The sequence below is a fragment of the Sapajus apella genome, unplaced genomic scaffold (genome assembly GCF_009761245.1).
Source record: "Sapajus apella isolate SASKATOON/1434 unplaced genomic scaffold, GSC_monkey_1.0 scaffold153, whole genome shotgun sequence".
NCBI classification, from domain to species: Eukaryota; Metazoa; Chordata; class Mammalia; order Primates; family Cebidae; genus Sapajus; species Sapajus apella.
In genome coordinates, this window is record NW_022437093.1 from 2,238,555 (window position 1) to 2,262,061 (window position 23,507).

Sequence of the window (23,507 nt, forward strand, 5' to 3'; positions counted from 1 at the left end):
CCAGTCAACATTCAAGAGACAGTTGTTCAGTTTCCATGAAGCTGTGCAGTTCTGAGTTAGTTTCTGAATTCTGAGTTCTAACTTGGTTGCACTGTGGTCTGAGAGAGTGTTTGTTATGATTTCCATTCTTTTGCATTTGCTGAGGAGTGATTTACTTCCAAATATGTGGTCAATTTTAGAGTAGGTGTGATGTGGTGCTGAGAAGAATGTATATTCTGTGGATTTGGGGTGGAGAGTTCTGTAAATGTCTATTAGGTTTGCTTGGTCCAGGTCTGAGTTCAAGTCCTGGATATCCTTGTTAATTTTCTGTCTGGTTGATCTGTCTAATATTGACAATGGGATGTTAAAGCCTCCCACTATTATTGTGTGGGAGTCTAAGTCTCTTTGTAAGTCATTAAGAACTTGCCTTATGTATCTGGGTACTCCTGTATTGGGTGCGTATATATTTAGAATCGTTAGCTGTTCTTGTTGCATTGATCCTTTTACCATTATGTAATGTCCTTCTTTGTCTCTTTTGATGTTTGTTGCTTTAAAGTCTGTTTTATCAGAGATGAGAATTGCAACTCCTGCTTTTTTTTGCTCTCCATTTGCTTGGTAAATCTTCCTCCATCCCTTTATTTTCAGCCATTTTGTATCCTTGCATGTGAGATGGGTTTCCTGGATACAGCACACCGATCGATGGGTTTTGGCTTTTTATCCAATTTGTCAATCCGTGTCCTTTGATTGGCACATTTAGTCCATTTACATTTAGGGTTAATATTGTTATGTGTGAATTTGATACTGCCATTTTGATGCTAGCTGGCTGTTTTGCCCATTAGTTGATTCACATTCTTCATTGTGTTGATGCTCTACCATTTGGTATGTTTTTGGAGTGGCTGGTTACTGGTTGTTCCTTTCTATGTGTAGAGCCTCTTTCTGGAGCTCTTGTAAAGCAGGGCTGGTGGTGACGAAATCTCTGAGAATTTGCTTGTTCGCAAAGGATTTTATTTTTCCTTCATTCATGAAGATTAGTTTGGCTGGATATGAAATTCTGGGTTGAAAGTTCTTTTCTTTAAGGATGTTGAATATTGGCCCCCACTCTCTTCTGGCTTGTAGGGTTTCTGCTGAGAGATCTTCTGTGAGTCTGATGTGCTTCCCTTTGTGGGTAACCCGACCTTTCTCTCTGGCTACCCTTAGCATTTTCTCCTTCATTTCAACCCTGGTGAATCTGATGATTTTGTGCCTTGGGGTTGCTCTTCTTGAGGAATATCTTTGTGGTGTTCTCTGTATTTCCTGGACTTGAATATTGGCAACTGTTCTACTTTCTACCTGTATTAAATGGAATTCTGTTAGGAAGAGGTGCCTCTCCGCTCATTCATTCATTCATTCATTCATGGACTCACTTGTTAATATCAGAATGCATTCATGGATGTTAATTTTATTTAATGGATAATAACCTATTAACTTTTACTCAGTTGATCCATTTATCTCAACTTTGGGTACTGGATGCTGTTTCAGATTGGCTCCTGTGTCCTGTTCGCATGTGTCGCTCACATTTTGAAATACTCACTTTCTACCACCAGATGTTCCAGGTTCGTCTTGTGCCTATTCCAGCTCAGGTTCCTTTTATTAGAAACTGAAATATGAGTAATAGTTGTGCTCATTGTTACTTCAGGTCACTGCTTCTAGGATGTCGCAAAAGGCAAAGCAAGGAAACGTGTCTGTGCTCACATTTGCATACACACCTATATTTCTGTATCTACTTACATGTGTGTGTGTTAAAAACCATAAGTTCATACCAGTTCAACACAGCAGCCTTCCCCCTTATTGATGTTTGTTTAATCCTAATACCTATATAGTCTCACAATTGTTATCTAGTACCCATGAGAAATACATTTACTAACTAGAGTACAGTATTTTTGTATAGTATGTTAATTGTCATACAGTCAAAATACAGTTTTCTGAAGTTGCATAAGTTAGTTATTTTCTTCCACCAAATCTATCAGTATGGTTATGTTATTTTGTAATACAGTTAGGTTCATTTGTTACTACAGTAGTCCCTTGTTGCCCCCATTGCTGGTTTTGTTTTTATATGTGAAACATTACTGTCGTTCTGAAAGCTGTACATTCTCTCTTCTTTATATCGTATTCTCACTCAACCTCCTGTAGGTTAGCAGTTTCAATACGTTTTGGATTATCTTTCCTGTATTTTTTTTTTGCAGCGATGAGCAGACATGTATATATATTTTTAAACCCTCTTGGGTAAATATTTTTTAAAATACTAGATTTAAAGCTAAGGAGGGTTTTGTTTAGCAAAGCATTGCTGCTATGGCAATTAACAAGTAACCAATACATTATTTGTGTGTTAGTTTCTTTTTATAAAATGATCTTGCTCCTTTACCCTTCCTTACTCATTCTACTTTACAGAAGTGATGAGAGAAACAAGTGAACTATTAAATGAAGAGCTAATGCTCTCTCAGAAGAAAGGCATGCTAAAAATATAAGCTATTGCTTTTTCTTTTTACATAGTCCAAGATACATCTTGATTCCATTGGTTTAAGCAGGAATACTCTTCCTTGAAGTTTGCAGTCACTAGGGACAGTGAGTGGTTCATTGGCCTGAGAAAGAGAAAGTAAAGGGATAACTATTGGCTGAGAAATATTTGACCTACAGTGTTAGAAAACACTGACAAATTAGATCTCTTTTTTTTTTTTTTTGGGATGGAGTTTTGCTCTGTTGCCCAGCCTGGAGTGCAGTGGGCACGATCTTGGCTCACTACAACCTCCGCCTCCCAGGTTTAAGCGATTCTCCTGCCTCAGCCTCCCGAGTAGCTGGGATTACAGGCATGTACCACCATGCCTGGCTAATTTTGTGTTTTAAGTAGAGACGGGTTTCTCCATGTTGGACAGGCTGGTTTCGAAATCCTGGCCTAAAGTGATCCACCCGCCTTGGGCTCCCAAAGTGCTAGGATGACAGGTGTGAGCCACCATGCCTGGCCAGACAGGTTAGGTCTTTTAGAATAAATTGGGCTTTGGATAAGTAAGTTAAATAATAAGAATTTAAAGAATGCTTTTTTGCAATTGCTGTATTTCTTGTGTTTTAGATAGGTATTTTCAAGTGCCGGTAAACAAATCTTAGGTTTAGGAACCGTTGGATTTATAACAGCATTATGCTAATCAAAACTTTAAAAAAGAAAGAATTCAAAATTGTTCTCATGTGATTATATAGATTTTCTTTTATCCTCAACCTGCATAAACAGGAAAGTGAGGCACGTAGTCCCACATATGTAGAAATTAAAACCTAGGCAATAACTTGGTGAAAATGAAATTTTCAGAACATTTCACTCCTTGTTTAGTACAATTTTATAGCCATGGTGCTAGCTAATGGAAATGGCTGGTATACTATTTATAGGCCAGCACTATTTTGGTGAATTTAAGCGAAATTATGCTCAGTATCATTGAAATGGGGGCAGGGTTGGGTTTGAGACCTGAAATCATTCGTACAAAGTCAAAAACTATTTTAAGCCAGGAATAAAAGCTGAATTCCTCTCATTCAGTTTGCCTTCTCTTTCCATTTTAATGTTTGTCAGAAAGGGAAAACTAACCAAAACTGAACTGTTGACTTTTCTAGCCAAACAAATGTGATACATTTAAAAAATGATATTGCAAGCAGGTGTGACATGGCATTCATTAATTGAATAACTTAAGTAAAAATACATACATATTTGCAGGTAGAGTTTAATTTTGTGTGCTTTTAAGTGTGTGGTTTTTTGTTTTTACCCTTTAACCCTCTCTATTTTTTGGTAAAACACATCTAGTAGACATTGGTTCTTAGACCGTGGAAAAAACCACCCCCATGGAAACTATTTAGTCTTAGCTTTTTATTCAAGGCCTCTTTGCCATGCTTACTTGGTCTGGCTCACAGAGTGGAGTAATGAATCAGAAGCCTGGTTTATGTGAATAACAAATTCGAATCTCATTGCTGTGCTAGTAATTTTATGGTGTACACCTGGCCCTTTCAATTAGGGGAAAAAACAATTCAGCAACTCTCCTTGCTACCTGTTAAGATTGCTCCAAAAGATAATCCCCTAGGGCCCTGCTTTGGAGAGGAGGGGATTACAGAGGCACTGTATCTACCACTTTAGCTTTTCTACTCTTTTCTTTCTGGCTGTGGGATGCGTAAACGCTGAGTCCATCTGAACGTCAAACAAAATTCAAACGGAAGCTTCAGTGATAATCCCTATTCTCTAGGTAGGAGATTCTTAAGTTCTTTCATCCTTTCTGCAGTTGCCTGTTGGATAACAGATATCTGAGTCATGCTTTAGTTTTCTGAAAACACTAATGATGTAAACCACTGCAGTAGTAATAAGCTGAAATTAGTATGCAGATTTAATATTTTCTGAAGTGTTTGTTAATGTTTCTCTACCCTCTTTGTTTGCAGCCTTTTAGACTGCAGGATAGGAAGTGTTCATTTTGTCTCAAGGAAGAGTGCATGCATTTAAGGAGCTAGGTGAAATTACCTCTGTTTGTGTGTTAGGTTTTTCTTTTTCCAAATGTAACACGATGATTGGGGTTTATATTTTAGGCTCTTTGCCTTAATGCTGGGTTGCTGGATGTGTCCAAATGCCTGCTTTTGGATATGAGCTTGATTACAGAATATCCCAAGGTCTTAAGCAGATTCTTCCTGAATATACAGTGCTTCCTTGTGTGTGGCTGGGAATGCAGTCTAGCCACAATCCCTTTTTGATGTTTATGCTCTGGATCTCTGTATACTTCTGTGCTTGACAACATTTCTGGGTTAATAATGTGTTGCCTGTTGACTTCAGTTTTGATTTGGGGGCTGAATTACTCCAGGAAAATTCAGATTTCTATAAAAAGATCAGTAACATTCATATTAAAGATGAATAGCATTTATATGCACCTGCAGGCATGAGAAACGAGACAGTTTGTTATAGCAGTAGTAGTTAGCTATGGATGGTGACGTACTGGTCACCTTTAGACTAGTATCATATTCTGCTTTAGATTTTCTATAAGAAAGATAAATGTTTTAAAAAGAGACTTTGTTAGAGAATGGCAACATTTTATCTTGACAAGTATCCTTGCAATTAAATCTCATAATCTTTACCAGAAAAACTTAATCAAATGGAGAGTCAACCCGTTATTTAAACATAATGCATTCTAAAACATGTAGATACATAAACCAGATCACTGACATAATTTAATGCTGAAAGCTATATTTTAAGTGAATGTAAAATTGACAGAAGTTCTTAAGGTTGGTATTTTAACAAAAAACTCACAGTAACAGCATTTTTCTATTGAAAGGAAACTTCTTCATCTATATGAGAACTTCAGAAATCTAGAAAACCTGTAACGTGCCTGACGTTACACATCTGTTAGTTAATGCCAATCTGAATCTTTTTATTTTTCTGGTTCTTTGTCAAATCATATTTGTTTAGCCTTTTTGAGGTTTCCCCTGTATAGTAAATCCTTACTAGCATTCAAGGGGGGTTTTGAGGGTTTGTGGGGTTTTTAAAAACATAAAACTATTACCTAAAATGTGAAGAAAATTTCAGAATTGTTTTACAACTGTAACACTCTTTGTCTTGTCATTATCTATGTATGTGTATTTTTAGTCACTACAACTGTATTAAACTGTATTTTTTCTCTCTAAATCTCTTGCATAAGAGACGAAATACCCTTTATGGTTCTTTTTAATATTTTGATTTGGTGTACCACAACTTGTATCTATAGTTATAATACTTATAACTATTGAATGTATTTAGATTATTGATATCATTGCAGTGACCATTTTTGTGTATAAGATTTTTGGGGGTATGTTTGTCGAATTACTTCTTTAGGGTAGATTCTTAAAAATTGGTTAGAATATTTTGTCAGAAGATAGGAATATTCTTATACTTGCTGCTTAATACCATGTTGCTTTCCAAGGGAAATCTATATAGAGCTTAATTAAGCAATGTGTCTATGCCAAATTTACTGTAATTTTTGACAGCATTAACTAATAATTATTGAAGATATTTGTGATACCTTAGAAGATGTACAGGATATCCAACAAAGAAGATAGCATTTTCTCAGTGTTCACTCATTGTAGCATACTTACATAACTTGTCTGTGTATATCGTATGATCTGGATTTTAAGATAAGTTGTATTGAAACTTTTAGATTATTCTCCCAGTCTCCTCTCCTCTTCTCATCCCCTCCCCTGCTCCCTCCCGCTTTTTCGAGACAGTCTTTCTCTGTCTCCCAGGCTGCAGTGCAGTGGCACTATCTTGGCTCACTGCAACCTCCGCCTCCTGGGTTCAAGTGATTCTTGTGCCTCAGCCTCCCAAAGAGTTGGGATTACAGACCTGTGTCACAATGCCCAGCTAATTTTTTTTAGTAGAGTCGGTGATTTCACCATGTTGGCCAGGCTGGTCTCAAACTCCTGACCTCAGGTGATTCACCTCCTTCCAGGACCTGAAAATGCTGAGATTACAGGCGTGAGCTACTGTGCCCAGCTTCAATCTGTTCTTTTTCGATGCTTGTTTAGGGCTACTTTCAGGTTCAGTCTTTTGGTATTTGCTCCTTGGGGGGAGCCGAGGGGGTTTAAAGACCAAAAAAAATCAGCAATGTTGAGAAGAATTTCAGCCTCAAAATATTTACCTTGAAATTTACTGGTAGCATTTATAGGAAGGAGAACTTTAGAAGGTCCAGAGTCAGTTCAAGTGTAAGGAGACAGGTGTGTTGGCTCACATGCCTGTAATTCTAGCACTTTGGGAGGCCTAGGAGGGTGGATCATTCGAGGTTAGAAGTTCAAGACCAGTTAGGAGGCCAAAGCAGTAGAGCTGCTTGAACCTGGGAGACGGAGGCTACATAAACTGAGATCATGCCACTGTGCTCCAGCCTAGGCAAGAGAGCAAGACTTTGTCTCAAAAAAAAAAAAAAAAAAGTGTAAGGAGTCAAAGACCCACAGCCTTTCTGGGATATTTCAACAACTCCTAGAACTGAGGGATAGTTAAATCTGTTGCTTTATTGCCTGTACCTCAGAGGTGCTATATGACTGGCATTCAAACTACTCTGTCCCTTTTGAGCCTAGTAAATATAATTTGTATACTGAAAATCATACTTTTTATATTCTTTCTCATCTGTTATTTTATATTCTGAACATATATATGATTTGCATACTCTAAAGACAGTAGTTACTCTCTGATAGCATCAGGTAATTAGATTCATTGAGATTTTATTAACTTTATTTTCTGTCAGGCAAAAGTATGTGTGTGTGTATATTTATTTATTTATTCATTGAGATGGGGTCTCACTCTGTCACCCCAGGTTGAAGTGCAGTGGCATGATCATGGCTCACTGTAGCCCCTGCATACTGGCTTAGGTGATCCTCCCATCTCAGCTTCTTGAGTAGCTGGGACTAAAGGCATGCACCACCATAGCTGGGACTAAAGGCATGCACCACCATGACCGGATAATTTTGCATTTTTTTGTGGAGATGGGTTTTTGCCGTGTTGCCCAGGCTGGTCTTGAACTCCTGGTGGGCTCAAGAGATCCTCCCACCTCGGCCTCACAGTCATGAGCCACCATCCCTGGCCTGTCTGTATATGTTTAAACAAAGCATAATTTTTAGAAAATAGCCTCCCAGGATACTCTGTTAGACTTAAGCAGATATTAACTACATTTAAATTTCCTCTTAGTCACCTTGATACTGATGTTAATATATCCTTCTTGATCATTAATGGATGGCTTATGTTACTATGTAATTGTTTTGCTGAGCTTCTTTTTCATAGAATTGTTGAGGTAATTTTCCTGTCGATAGGTACTTATTTTTAGTCTGAAAATTATTTGGATTCCTCATTCCTCTTTTCCCCAAAGCAAAAGCTAATTCATATTCTCCTTCTCTCTGTCAATGTCTGTCTGTCTGTCTGTGTCTCTCTCTCTCTCTCTCTCTCTCTCTCTCTCTCTCTCTCTCCTCTTTTTGTTTTTTTAAAATTAGACTTGTGGTCTTGCTGTGTTGCCCAGGCTGGTCTCAAAACTCCTGGTCTCAAGTGATTCTCCTGTCTCAGCCTCCCAAAGTGCTGCAGTTATAGTTGGAGGCTGCCATACCTGGCTACTGATTCTCTTATTTTCTTTTTCCTCAGTCATTCAAGTTTTGTTTTTCAAATTGGTCATCAGAAGTTTTAGGTGCTTTGTACAAATGAAGTGGTGTTGCTCTTCAGGCATGGGTGCTGTTGGTGCTGTTTGGTATATGTTAAATTTTTTTTTTTTTTCCTTTCTCTTACTCAGATTGAGTCTGTTTCTCAGCCACTGGAAAACCTTGGTGCCCCTATTATTGGTCATATTTCAGAGTCACTGTCTACCAAATCATGTGGAGCTCTCAGACCTGTCAATGGAGTTATTAACAAGTAAGTTTCAACTTTTCTACTTCTTAACGCTTAGTAGACTTGTAAAGGTGTTTTGGTGCTCTTAGTTCTCTTTAGCCAGGACTGACCCTGGTTTAAAGAAGCAGATGCCTTATCACTTAGTAATGTTTTTAATCTTCACTGTGTCGTGAAGCAAGTATATTTTAATTAATTTTGTATTTTCTTTTTACCTACTAAAATGGAATGGGCCTGGAGTACAATAAAAGACACTACAGTTATTGTGAATTATTATTGTTTTAATCTTGCAGGAATTCCTCAGAAGTGTTTATATTAACCTCCTCTGTTCTAGGACAGATTAGATCTCTAAAGGATATGTTTGTAAATCTGTATTTATGAAGCTTAAAGGAGATCCTGTACAAGTGAACGATGTGTACAACAGCCCTAAAATCCAAGTTTCGTAGGAGAACTGATTGTAAGGAAGCCCATTAACATTAGCAGAATTCATCATTTTCTAACCAATTGTAGTTCTCAAGACTTTATTTACTCATGTGTTTGTTGTAGAGAACCTAATACTGGAACTTGAGTTTATTTACTCTTATACCTTTCAGACATGATGTAGTTAATGTGCACAAAGAGCCTTATACATAAGCACACACAGGTAGATTAGCAGACATCAGAAGGAGACCTGCTTCTGCTCTAGAATGCTTGTTTGTGTCTGGACATTAGTAAATAGAGGAGGTTGAACCAGTATAAGAGGCTTTGTTTCTTTGTGTTTTCTTTTTGTTGTTGTTTGTTTTGTTTCTCTCTGTGTTCTGAAAATACTCTTCTTTCCCCTTGTATAGTCTTCAGCCTGTCTTGGCAGACCACATTTCAGGTGACAGCTCTGATCCTGAGGAACAATTACATAAAAAGCAACGACTGAATCTAATCTCTTCATCATCTGATGGCACCTGTGTGGCAGCCCGGACACGTCCTGTACTGAGCTGTAAGAAACGGAGGCTTGTTCGACCCAACAGCATCGTTCCTCTTTCCAAGAAGGTCGGTACCGATGAGAGCTGGTCATTGTCAAGCAGTAAGCCAGATGTTAACATAGAGAGATTAGTCTTTTGCCAACTTTGGTGTTTTCTAAACTTGGCTAACTACCAAGGTCTTGGCGGCGGGGGGGGGGGGGGGCTTTATAAAATACTAGGTTCCTGGGCCCTATTTGCTCTGGAGTTGGGCATTGGAATCCTGTTTTCAGAAAACACAAAGCTGCTAGGTGACTCTACAGCTAGTTTTGAAAACCACTGGCTTGAGCCTTTTTTTTTTTTTTTTTTTTTTTTGAGATGGGGTCTCTCTCTCTTGCCAGGCTGGAGTGCAGTGGCGCGACCTTGGCTCACTATAGTCTCCGCCTCGTATGTTCAAGCGATTCTCCTGCCTCAGACTCCCAAATAGTGGGTATTACAGGGGCACGCCACCAGACCCAGCTAATTTTTGTATTTTTAGTAGAGACAGGGTTTCACCATGTTGGCCAGGATTGTCTTGATCTCTTGACCTCATGATCTTCCCGCCTCATCCTCCCAAAGTTCTGGGATTATAGGTGGGAGCCACAGCACCTGGCCTGGTTTGATCTTTTTAATAGAGATGGGAGAGACTGAAAGTTTAAGTACTGCCATTAATACTTTGAAGGAAAATGGTATGCCCTCTCACCTGCACTGTTATTGCTGAAAATGGCAGTATAGAATGCTTTGCCCTGAAAAAGAATCTTGGCTATGTGTAGTAGCTCATGCCTGTAGTTCTAACAGTTTTGGAAGCTGAGGTGGGGGAGTCACTAATGCCAGGCTGGGCAATATAGTGAGACCCTCATCTCTACAAAATATTTAAAAATTAGCCAGGCATGGTGGTACACACCTGTAGTCCCAGCTACTCAGGAAGCTGAGGCAGGAGGATCGCTTGAACCCATGAGGTTGAGGCTGCTTTGAGTTGTGTTTGTGCCACTGTACTTCATGCTTGGGTGACAGAGTGATACCCTGCCTCAGAAGAAAATGAATCTTCACTAAACTTTTTAAATTGTTGTTACTAAAAAAAGTTTGTCTTCACAAAGGAAATGGAGATTAATTCACAACTGCAGGGAGTTTTAGATTGCTGACTCTTCAAATAGCAGAGTTGGCTTTATTCCAAAACTAATGAAATAATACTCCAGTAAAATTGGTACTATGCAGGAATTAAGAGCATTATCTTTGAAGAAGTTAATCTTGGGTTTGAATCATGGTACTACCACTTAGTAATTTTGTAATTTGGTACATGTTAACCACCCAAATTCCTACTCCTCTTCAAAGCCTCGGAGATCTCATAGGCTTGTTTGAGGGTTAAATGAAATGTATGTAACTTGCTTATTAGGATGTCTGGTTGATAAGTTCCTAGTACAAAGTGGCTGTTACTGTTACCACTTTTGTTGTTGTTCATTCATTCATTCAACAAATGTTTATTGGCCTCCTGCAGTGAGCTAAATCTGTCTAGTCCCTGGGAGTACAACACTAAACAAAAGTGCTTACCCTCATGAAATATTCTAGTTGGTAGAGAAAGAAAATAAGTCAATAAATGAACTCTACAGTGTGTTCGATAGCATTAAATCTTGGAGAGAGGCTAGGCACAGTGGCTCATGCCTGTAATCCTGGCACTTTGAGAGACCAAGGTGGGAGGATCACTTGAGTTCATGAGTTTGAGACAAGCCTGGGCAACATGGTGAGACCCTGTGCCTTTAAAAAAAAAAAAAAAAAAAAAAAAGCTAGCTGTGGTGGCAAGCACCTGTAGTCCATCTGCTTGGGAGGCTGAGGCAGGAGGGTCATTTGAGCCCACCGTGTCAAGGGTGCAGTGAGCCATGGTCACACCACTGCACTCCAGCCTGGGTGACAGAACGAGACTCTGTCTTTAAAATAAAAAAAAAAAAAGTCTTGGAGAGAGAAATGCAATAGAGGGGAATAGAGCCTGCTAGAGAGCTCAGATAAAGAAGTGATAAGGATTAGCCCTTTGAGGTATTCTAGACTTAGGTATTCCTTCTCATTCTGTGAAAGATGACAAAAGGATTGGGAAGGAGTGACCAATAAAGTGGAAGAAAAACCAAGAGAGTATGTTATGTGAAAGGCAAGGGAAAAAAGTGTTTCAGAGAAGGGGGAGGAATTGTCTATGTCAGTTGCTACAGACAGGACCAATAAGATGAAGGCTGAGAATTGGGACCATTGAATTTAGTGGGGCTGGGCTGCTGCAGACATTAGTGAGCAGTTTTGGTAGAGGGAGAAAGGTGAATGAAAGTTTGGTTGGAGTGGATTCAGGAGAGAATGCCACAGAAGGAATTGACGGAACCATTGTAGATAACACTTTCAAAGAATGTTGCTGTGAAAGAGAGCAGAGAATAGGGATTTTTCTTACGGGAGCCACTAGCCGCATATTTGCTAATGGCAAAGAAGGGAGATGAGAAAATTGCTGGAACAATTAATATTTGCATGGTAAATTTTCAGTACTTTCCTTGTTTTGTTCTAGTATGCAGTTGTACTGTGTAAGTTTGCCATGATCTCCTTAGGAAAAAGAATTGTTAGAAATGACTGTTAGGCAATACCATTTTTTCCTGCCCATTCCTCAGATTCTACCAGAAATAGAAAAGAATAAGATATTTGGCAGGTTTTTCATATTAACATTTCAGTCTCTCAGGTTTTTTTATTGATAGTTGTATAAATCTAAAAGATTTTCAGAGGAGTTGATAACAGGAATGTCAGAAAACAGTATATTACTGTCAAGTGTAGGAAAGTAGCTTTTTATCAAGTCCTTGATGAATTTAACACAGAATGCTTTTACATCTTAAAAAAAAAAAAAAAATCATGAAAATATAGCATCTTCCCTCTGTTTCAGCAGTTTGCCAGCCACTGTGGTGTGACATCTAGGAGTCTTATAAAATTTTTCTGAAGTAGGTGGTGGCCTCCTGGATTTTTTTTTTTTTTTTAATCTATGAAGTAGCAAACCTTCTTTTGATTGATGCCTAAGAACAAATGTAGTTTTGAATGTACTAGCTTAGGCAAGGGATAGGAATAAAACTATCCTTTGGTTCCAATTCCAGTTTTTAAAACAGAAATCATCCTGACACAAAAATATGATACCTGAAAACTAAGACAAAGAAAGTAGTTGACTTTGGGAAATATGCCATGTACTAGATCTAGCAGAAAGCTGGAGTTCTCCCAGAGTTGGTGATACATACCAGTCCTTCTGTCTGTCTTGCTTTCTGTGTCTCATGTGGCTCGTTGCTCACTACGTGCCCTCAGTGATATTTGCTGATGAGCAAGCGTCTTGCCTCCTGTCATCTTGAATTGTGTCATTTTCCAGACAGATTTATTCAACAGCATTTTTGAGTGCTCACTGTTATTATTCAGGGCAGCCAGATTGCATTACTAATCAAAACAAAGCCCTTTCCTTCATGGAGCTTACTTTCTCATGAAAGAGCAGAGAAGCTAACAGGTTAATTATTTTCTGATGTTGTTACATGACAATGAGTTCACATTTACTGTATTGTGAATAGAGAGTACAGAACACACAAAACAAGTGATTAATATTTTTTTCTTTCTTACATCTTAAACGATCTCTACTACATGCCAGAACCAAATATAAAACTCACTTGAAGGAACTGATTCAGTTGCTCTGTGTGTGTTTCTTTCTTTCTTTTTTTTCTTTTCTTTTTTATTTTTTGAGATGGAGTCTTGCTCTGTAGCCTAGGCTGGAGTGCAGTGGCGTGGCTCTGTAGCCTAGGCTGGAGTGCAATGGCGCGATCTTGACTCAGTGTAACCTCTTCCTCCTGGGTTCAAGCAATTCTCCTGCCTCAGCCTCCCAAGTAGCTGGGATTACAGGCATCTGCCACCATGCCTGGTGGCATTTTTGTATTTTTAGTAGAGACAGGGTTTTTCTGTGTTGGCCAGGCTGGTCTAGAAGTCCTGACCTCGTGATTTGCCCACCTCAGCCTCCCAAAGTGCTGGGATTATAGATGTGAGCCACCATGCCTGGCCAGTCTATAACTATTAGAATTGGAATGGATTGGCACAAGAGACCGGAGGAGGAAAGACAGACTAACAGTAGTAATCCAGGAGGAGATAATAGTCTAAGGCCTCTACCACTATGAATGTGGAATATTTTAAATGTAATTTGAAGGAGTAATCACTAGGGTGTGTTAAGTGACTATCAGAGTAAGGCTCATGGAGAACATTATTATAAATCATAATTTATTATAATTTTGTTATATAATAATCATAATTTTATTATAAAATGACAGGTAATTACTAGTTGTGATTACTAAATAGCCTATATTTCTGTTTATTGTGTGTTTCATCACTTTAGGGGTCTAATATGGTAGATGTTAGTAATTATCTAAGTGAATGAAGAAGCACTCCAGTGGAAAGTTTTTATAATATGTGCCATTATGTTCATTTCCTGGCCCACTGCTTCTGTGTAGATGTTCATAACTTAATCTAAACATACTAAAATTTCAGATCAATAAAATTCTTAAAGTTGATACAAACCAATTTTGAAATAGGTTTGCTTTTTATTTTTTAAGTAAAATTATTTTATAATTAAATCATAATACAAAATTTTTTTTGAAGAAGGAATGTAGTTTTGTTAATAATTTACTGCATTGTTCTCATTCTCAATTTACTGTGGACCGTTAGAAACTTACGTATAGTCTGGCAGTGGAAATCATCAGTGTTTGGAAATTAATGGTTGAAAAGGCTGGGGATTTTTTTTGGTACTAATAACCAATAGAATAGATAATGGCTACATTTATTACTAACATACTCTTGAAACTTTTTTATTGCCCTTAATGGCATTTAAAAAAAATTTTTTTTTTTTTAAGTAACGTTTCGTAACAAATAGTTGGGCAGTGTTCTGGAATGATTTTAGAATTTTGTAGTCTGTGTTAGAGTGTAACATGGGGGATTGCTCGGGGCTAAATTTTAAAGTTGGCTTCCGTAGAATTCCGAGTAGACCTCTTCCTTTTCCTGCTGTATCACACTTGAAGAGTGGCACTTTTGTAGGGCATTCCCATAAGGCTATGTCCAGGTTTCCTGTAGACATCAGGGTAGAGATAAAGGTGTTGAGTTAATATATACTTCTAGGTTTCCTAGTTTTGATTCCACCTATTTAAATCTCAGTTTCATGACATTGTGGCTGAGGAGTAATGAACTAGAATTATTATGAGTCAGTATTAAAAGTTAGTAATTTGATAAGTCCTCCCTTGACAGAGTGCAATAGACATTGGAGGCCCAACTTTTTAATACAGTACTAGATATTTGGAAGGGAGCAAGTGTCATGTAGAAAATTGTAGTACCTCAGGACATAAGGCTAGTAAAAGAAGACTCAGAAATCACTCTGTTCTTGCAACAGTTGCCTCTAAAACTGTTATGAGTGTTTATATATACATTATTAAACACATGCAAAATAAATTTTGAAAGTCTGAAATAAAATGGAGTAGAAGCTCAAATGTTTTGTTTCTTCACTCTGATGGATCTTGGAGAGCCAGTTGTGGGATATGCTTGATTATTATAGAGTTGTCAAACCTATGAAACTCTTTGCAAATGTTAACAGTGGATGAGTTAATGATTATCAAATGCAGAAACAAAAGCAAATGACTGTAACCCATCCTTGAGCCAAAATAATTGTTGTAGTGTTTTGGATGAATATGCTGTGATTAACAGAGAATGGTGAAATAGAGTTTTACTTTGATATTTTGAATTCTTCCGTAAGTATTAAATTGAGTATTTCTTGGGAATTCCTTCAAAGAGAATTGATAGCATTACAGTATAAAGGAAACATGGGAATTTCTTCATGTTTTATCTCTATTTTTTTAATTATTATTTTATGGAGGTCTCACTCGTTTTTTTAATAAAAGTATGAACCAAGTCTTCTGTTTTTCTATTTGTTACAAGTTTATGAGTGTTGTTGATGTGTAGATACTCATTGTAGTAATTGAACACTTTTCTGAACTCTTAACTTTAACGGCGTTTTCAGTGACTAACTTTCCAGATAGGCTGTCTTATCAGTGGCAAACAATTTGACACCTTTTTATATACTTCTCATTCCATTTCCTTGTCTAGATGCTTATTTTATTTTCCCTTCTTTCTTACGTAATAATAAAACATCTAACCTTTTGAATTTTCTTCTGAGTGTAGTTTTGGATGGCATTCCAGAGCCTTTGGTGTACAAAGTGTACTTACTGCTTATAGATTTGTAAATTGCCTTTAAATTTTTGAGTTATTGTCCCAAAAGTTAAGAATTAAGTTTCTAAAATTCTCAAGTGGTTATTTTTTTGTATACCTTTAATTATTAATTACTAATTACTAATTTGTATAGCATTTTGTTCAAAATGATGTTTCTGTAGTTCCTACTTATATTGGTGCTCTATTTTGATATTTCGAATATTTCATTGCTGTCTAGTAGACATATATAGTGTTGTATAAAACCCTATATGTTTATATAATCATATTCTTAGTGACTTAATAGCATTAAAATATTATACAAATTCTCATCAGCTTACAGTGGGGTTATGTCCCCATAGCTTCATCATAAGTCAAAAATGCATTAAATACATCTAGCCTACTAAATAACATAGCTTAGCGTAGTCTAGCTAAAACATGCACAAACACTTATATTAGGCCACAGTTGGTCAAAATCATGTAACAAAAGCCTATTTTATAATAAAGTGTTGAATATGTCATGTAATTTGACTACTGTACTGAAGCTGAAAAACAATGATCACTAGGTGCTCAAAGTATGATTTCTACTGAATGTGTATTGCTTTTGTGCCATCATAGAGTTGAGTCATAATTCAATTTTTGTTAGTTGGGGACTGTCTGTATATCAATTCTGTCTCAGTAGCCTTAAATTCTACTTTTCTTGATACTAATGTTATAGTGTATGCATGTGTATTCTTTTGTTTTTCTTATCCATATGTTGTTTGTGTATGTGTGTGTTTTTAATCTCAGTTTATTTATTTATTTGAAACAGAACCTTGCTCTGTCGCCCAGGCTGGAATGCAGTCTCGGCTCACTGCAATCTCCACCTCCCAGGTTCAAGCACGTCAGCCTTCCTAGTAGCTGGGACTGCAGGCACCCACCACCATGCCCGGCTAATTTTTTTATTTTTAGTAGAGACAGGGTTTCGCCACATTGGCCAGGCTGATGTCAAACTCCTGACCTCAGGTGATCTGCCCGCTTCAGCCTCCAAAAGTGCTGGGATTACAGATGTGAACCACTGCGCCGGGCTCAGTTCTTTTATGTTTTTATAAGTTCATAAAACCACCTTTTATTACATTTTGTTTGAGGCTTAAATGGAACTTACCTTTGGACTTCAAATTTTAGTCAATAGATGTCTCTATTTTGTTTTTCTTTATTTGTTTAGAGATAGGGTCTTGCTCTGTCACGCAGGTTGGAGTACAGTGGCACAGTCATAGCTCATTGTAACCTTGAACTCCTGGCTCAAATAATCCCCCTGCCTCAGTCTCCCAAGTAGCTAGGAATACAGGCACGCACCACCATGCCCAGCTTTTTTTTTTTTTTTTAAATATATATATTTTGTAGAAAGAAGGGTCCTGCTATGATGCCCAGGCTGATATCCAACTCCTGGGCTTAAGTGCCTTCCACCTGTGACTCCTAATGTTCATAAGGCGCATTCAAAGTACCAGGCATTGGCTCAGTGTGGTGGTTCATGCCTGTAGTCCCAGGACTTTGGGAGGCCAAGGCAGATCAGCTGAGGTCAGGAGTTTAAGACCAGCCTGGCTAACATGGCAAAATGCTGTCTCTACTAAAAATACAAATATTAGCTGGGCGGGGTAACACATACCTGTAATTCCAGCTACTTGGGAGGTTGAGACAGAAGAATCGCTTGAACCCAGGAGGCGGAGGTTGCAGTGAGCCAAGATCACACCACTGCACTCCAGCCTGGGTGACAGAGCAATACTCCGTCTCAAAAATTTTTTTTTAATAATTTAAAAAAAAAAGTGCTGGCTGTTAATGCCCTCAACTACTTGGGAGGCTGAGGGAGAAAGATGGCTTAAGACCAACCTGGGCAACATAGAACTTGTCTGAAAAAAAGGGTGTTGTGCCACTAATTTCTTTGTTGTCATAACTTTTTCATTTGTCTCTTTAAAATTGTTTTTAAATTTACTGTCTTTACTATTTTTAAGTGTTCAGTGGTAATAAATACATTTATATTCTTCTCTCAGTTCATTCCGACCCCCCTTTTCCTTCATCTACTTTTAGCATTTTGGGTGTTTTTTTTTTTTTCCTTCTTATCTCAATAGGGAAGCAAACATTTTGGTTTTTATATGAAACATTGTAAAGGCAGATTTAGTTTTGTTTTTCAAAAAATATCCTGAAAGTCTTTTAATGGGATTTTATTATGTAGAGAATCATTTTTAGTTTTGTATTCAGTTTTGAAACTAGATATGCAGTTGTTATTTAAGCTTATTTTAATTATAACCGGTTTCAGTGTTCAAAGACAGTTGGGGTTTTTTTTTTGTTGTTGTTGTTGTTGTGTGGTTTTTTTTGGTTTTTGGGTTTTTTTTGTTGTTTTTGAGATGGAGGCAACAACTTGCTCTTGTTGCCTATGCTGGAGTGCAGTGGCACCATCTCAGCTCACTAGAGCCTCTGCCTCCCAGGTTCAAGCGATTCTCCTGCCTCAGCCTCCGAAGTAGCAAGTAACTAGGACTACAGGCATGCACTACCACATTTGGCTAATTTTGTATTTTTAGTAGAGATGGGGTTTCTCCATGTTGGTCAGGCTGTTCTCAAACTCCCGACCTCAGGTGATCCACCCAACTTGGCCTCCCAAAGTGCTGAGATTATCCTCACGTGGCCGAAAGACATTTTTTCATACCTTCATATCCCTGTTTATTGAGTTCTTAATTTGATCTGTAATGATTTGGTGATTAGACTTTCATTTATGAGCAACAGTTGGACTGTTTATCAAGCTCTTAGCTCATAACCCTTTTCCTTAATACTGATCCACTGCCTTGGATGGGTTGAAGGGGAGTTTGGTGTTTGTTTTGTTTTTGCATAGAGTAAGGCTAATGCCCATCCTATTTATATTGGTAACCAGTTCTACTCTGCACTGTTCAGTATGGTTGCCACTATCTACATGTACTTATTTTAATTTAATTTAAATAATATTAAAATTTCAGTTTCTTACTCATCCTAGCCACATATCAAGTGTTCAGTAGCCACACGTGACTAGCAGCTGCCTTGGGTAGTGCAAATAGGGAACATTCCATGGTTGCAAAACTGCATTGGACAGTGTGCTTCAGCGTCTATTTAGCTGTGTCAAATTTTCTTCTAATAGCTTTGATCTTGCTTCTCTTAGGTTTGTAGTTGCCTTTAAGTGTACCAATCATTTATAGGTTATCGTTTTCTATCTTTTGTATGTAGTTCTTAACTGGTGTTAAAGAATAAAATAATCAGTGACATTTGTTAAAGCACAGTAAGGCAGACTTCATTTCGGTGGGGAGGTGCTTTGGGGACCTATCATGATTGGCATAAGGACCACTGTGATGGAATTTTAAGCTATATTTTAGGATTATTAATTTGGCATTGAGTAAGAGAGATTGGGCTCTATTCCAAATACAGCACGGGCAAGTTGGAATTTATAGTCGGTGATCAGGGAGGGGGTCAATGGATGGAAAATTACTAACAGGAAACCTCAGGGACAAGGAGGGATTGTGGCTAAACCAACCTAACAGGATTTCTGCTGAAGACAGGCCAGAGTAATCAGACATCACCTGGGGGATATTAGAAGGATGAGAGTGATCAGATAGTGAGGTTGCATTCTTGGAAAATTGACACAGCAGGGCCTAGAAGAAGGTTCTAAAGTTTGGTTAAGCAAAGAACCTTCATTACTATCTGCTTCCTGACATTGTGATCATTAAATTAGACGTGGGGAGTGAGAAGTGCAGTTGGACACACATACAGTCTTGAGCTGTGTTAAAGATGTTTCAGTCAACAACAGACTTCATTTACAACTGTGATCTGTGAGATTATAATACATGTTATTACTAGACCTTTTCTAAGTTTAAATACAAAAATCCAGCAATTGCCTACAGGATTAATTATAGTTAAGTTCTCTCCACGTTGTAGCCTAGGAGCAATAGGCTGTCCCATGTAGCCTGGCTATGTGATTGATCTCCATTTGTGTAAGTATCGTCTCCATTTGTGTAAATATACTTACTATATGATGTTCATACAATGATGAAGTCACTTACTGGCGCATTTTTCAGAATACAGTCCCCATCCTTAAGTGGTATATGACTATAATAGATACTCAGTTGTTAGCTGTTAACTCCTTTCTCTTTATTCCCAAATAAAGTTACATTCTAAGATTCTTGATGGCGATGACTGTTAGGGAGAGGGACAACACTGTTTTGCTCAGTACCCTTGCCTTTGGTCCGTGACTCTTACTGATAATGATAATTGAATCCTTTTCTCAATTCTCACGTTGGAAGACACATTGATAGATGCTGTGAATATTTAGCATACCTTGGTTCTGAATCGTTAACAACACAAGTTAAGGGTACCAACCCTTCACACAGTTTAAAATTCGTATGTAACTTTGGGCATCCACCAAAATTAAAACCTACTGTTGACCAAAAGCCTTACTAATAGCACATTCAGTTAACACGCTTTGTATGTTATATGTATGATATACTGTATTCTTAAAGTGTGATAGACCAAAAAAAAAAAATGTTAAGAAAATCATTAAGGCCAGGCGCGGTGGCTCAAGCCTGTAATCCCAGCACTTTGGGAGGCAGAGGCGGGTGGATCACGAGGTCAAGAGATCGAGACCATCCTGGTCAACATGGTGAAACCCCGTCTCTACTAAAAATACAAAAAATTAGCTGGGCATGGTGATGCGTGCCTGTAATCCCAACTACTCAGGAGGCTGAGGCAGGAGAATTGCCTGAACCCAGGAGGCGGAGGTTGCGGTGAGCCGAGATCGCGCCATTGCACTCCAGCCTGGGTAACATGAGTGAAACTCCGTCTCAAAAAAAAAAGAAAATCATTAAGTGGAAGTGGATTATCATAAAGGTCTTCATCCTTAACATCTTCATGTTGATTAGGCTAAAGAAGAGGAGTTGGTCTTGCTGTTTCATGGGTGGCAGAGGCAGAAGAAAATCCAGGAATAAATGGACCTGTACAAGTTGAAGAGTTAGCTGTATATGGAAAAGCTTTCCAGGGTTACTCTTCAAGTATAAAGAATGATGAAATAAACATTGGTGTATGTGCCACTGTAAATGTTAATATCTTGACTTTTTAAAAACTTGATCTGCATTCTAAAAATACAAGAAAATAAGATTAAAAAAAAAAAAAAAAAAAAACTCTTGGCCAAATGCAGTGGCTCACACCTGTAATCCAAACACTTTGGAAGGCCAAGGTAGGAAGAAGCCAAGAGTTAGAGACAAGCCTGGGCAACATAACAAGACCCCATCTAAAAAATTTTTTTCAAAAAATTAGCCGAGCATGATCACACTACTTGGGAGGCTAAAGCAAGAGGATGAACTCTTGTTCCCAGGAGTTCAAGGTTACAGTGAGGTATGATCACACCACTGTACTCCAGCCTGGGTGACAGGGTAAGACTCTGGGTTTTTTTTTTGTTTGTTTTTTTTTTTTTTTTTTTGAGACAGAGTCTTGCTCTGTAGCCCAGGCTTGAGTGCAATGGCATGATGTTGGCTCACTGCAACCTCCCAACTCCCAGGTTCAAGTGCCCACCACCACACCCAGCTAATTTTTATATTTTTAGTGGAGATGAAGTTTCACCATGTTGGTCAGGCTGGTCTCTCAAACTCCTGACCACAGGTGATCCACCTACCTCAGCCTCCCAAAGTGCTGGGATTATAGGCTCGAGCCACTGCGCCTGGTTGACTCTTGTTTTTTTAATTCGCCATTGTATGTTTAAGATCTCTATGTTGATATACATAATTTTATTTTAGGCTTTTGAGACAGGGTCTCACTCTGTCACCCAGGTTGGAGTGCAGTGGCACGACCTCAGCTCATTGCAACCTCTGCCTCCCAGGCTCAAGCAGTCATCCCACCTCAGCTTCCCAAGTAGCTGAGACCACAGCTGTGTACCACCATACCTGGCTAATTTTTTTGGATACACATAATTTCGGTTTGGTTTTTGTAACTAGTCTTCTAAAAAAGACTGTTTTGTATGGGTGCAAGTGTATCCATATCCTATCTGTTGACTTCAGGGTTCTAAATTCAAGCCATATTTTAGGCTTATTAATTGTGCTCAAATCTTACGTATCCTTTGGTTTGCTTTCTGTTGATTTGTTGTTTTTTTCTTTTTTTTTTTTTTTCCCTGTTTGTTTGTTTGTTTGTTTGTCTGTTTATACTCATGTATTTCTAGGATGGCTGGTTAGGTATTTTACACACAGGTTCATGATTTTTATTTCTTCTTGATTATTTCTTTTATCATTACAGAGTTTCCCTTTTGGTTTCGATTAATGCTTTTAGTATAACTACCTTACTTTGGTAAGTACTTGCTAGGTAGATCTTAATCCATGCCTTAATTTTCAGCTCTCTATATCAGTTTTAGGTGTTTTTAAGAAGTGAGTTAAATCTCTTCACATTTACTCTGATTATAGTTCCATACAAAATCACTTTTGCCATCATTTTTTGTATAAACCTCTTTTATTTTCCTTTGTTTTATTCCTTTTCTGCTGTCTGTTGGGTGGGTTGGATTTTCTTTTTCTCTGGTTATACATTTCATTTTTGTTCATTTAGTAGTTTTTTTTAATATTAAAAAATGTATTTGAATATATCCCAAATTAGTATCTGTAGTTGCTTTTGGAATAGTAGGACTTTAAAATGTCTGTTTAAAAAATCCTGACTGCTAGGTGTCAGGATTTTTTGACATCCCAAAAAATGTGGGAGGTGCCACCTGTAATCCCAGCACTTTGGGAGGCCAAGGCAGGTGGATCACTTAAGGTCAGGAGTTCAAGACTAGCCTGGACAAAAAATAGAAAAATCAGCCAGGTGTGGTGGTGCACCCCTATAATCTCAGCTACTCAGGTGACTGAGGCACGAGGAAACAATTATTTTTAAGTCCTTGTCTGCCAACTCTGTAATCTGGATTACTGGATACTCTTGTGTGTTTAACCACTTTTCATGCAACGTTGGCAATTATCTTTTAAAATATTGTTCTTGCCTCATTCTCCTTCTAGGGGCCTGATTACAGATTTTTATCATTATGCTGTCAGGCTCTTTACATTCTATGTATTTTTCATTCTTTTTTTCTTCTGTTCCTGTTTATATAGTTACTATTAACTTGTCTACAACCTCACTTCTGGTCAACAGTTTTGTGTCTAATATGATGTCAGTTCATCTTTTGAGCTTTTAAGTTTCCATTTGGTTTGTTTTTTATGTATTTAAGAACATGGCCAGATATGGTGACTCAGACCTGTAATCTCAACACTTTGGGAGGCTAAGGCAGGAAGACTTCTTGAGGTCAAGTGTTCGAGCCCAGCCTGGGCAACATAGTGGGACTCCATGTCAAAAAAAATTTTTTTAATTAGGCATGGTGGTGCATACCTGTAGTCCTAGCTACTTGGGAAGCTGAAGTGGAGGATCACATGAGACCAGAAGGTTGAGGCTATAGTGAGCCGTGATCACGCCACTGCACTCCAGCCTTGGTGACAGAGTAAGATCCTGTCTCTAAAAAAATAAAAAAATAAAAAATTTTAAAGAACTTTTGTGATCTTTTCATTGATTTTTCTCCATACATTCCTAAACATAGGAAACAATTATTTTTAAGTCCTTGTCTGCTAACTCTGTAATCTGGATTACTGGGTAATTTGTTTCTGTTTGTTTTGTTTATAGTTCATGTTGGATATTGTATATTTTAAAAATTGTAGAGGCTATGGTATTTTTCTTTAGAAAGGTTTTACCTTCTTCTGGTATTTATATAGATTTGGGGCTGAAAACCTTAATCTACCTGGGGCCTGAGTTGAGTTGCAGCTGGGTTACAATTTTGTTAAAGTCTGTGTACCTTTGGTTAATTCTTAGGGCAAAATCTTGTTTCTTTCTCGTAGTTCCAGCTCAGAACATGTGTTTTTCAGTTTAGTGTTTCTCTCTCCCTCTCTCTCTCTCTCTCTCTCTCT

At 38.0% G+C, this 23,507-nt stretch overlaps 1 protein-coding gene across 8 annotated transcripts in view; it reads left to right on the top strand.

Annotated features, from left to right (window-relative positions):
* The window catches only part of KANSL1 (KAT8 regulatory NSL complex subunit 1), a 215,787-nt gene that overhangs the window by 162,419 nt on the left and 29,861 nt on the right, over positions 1-23,507 (top strand). For all 8 annotated transcript variants that reach the window (XM_032265982.1, XM_032265977.1, XM_032265978.1 and 5 more), the window contains 2 exons: positions 8,268-8,386; positions 9,187-9,382. In XM_032265982.1, coding sequence (XP_032121873.1) covers positions 8,268-8,386; positions 9,187-9,382 — 315 coding nt within the window. The remainder of the gene's footprint in view (positions 1-8,267; positions 8,387-9,186; positions 9,383-23,507) is intronic.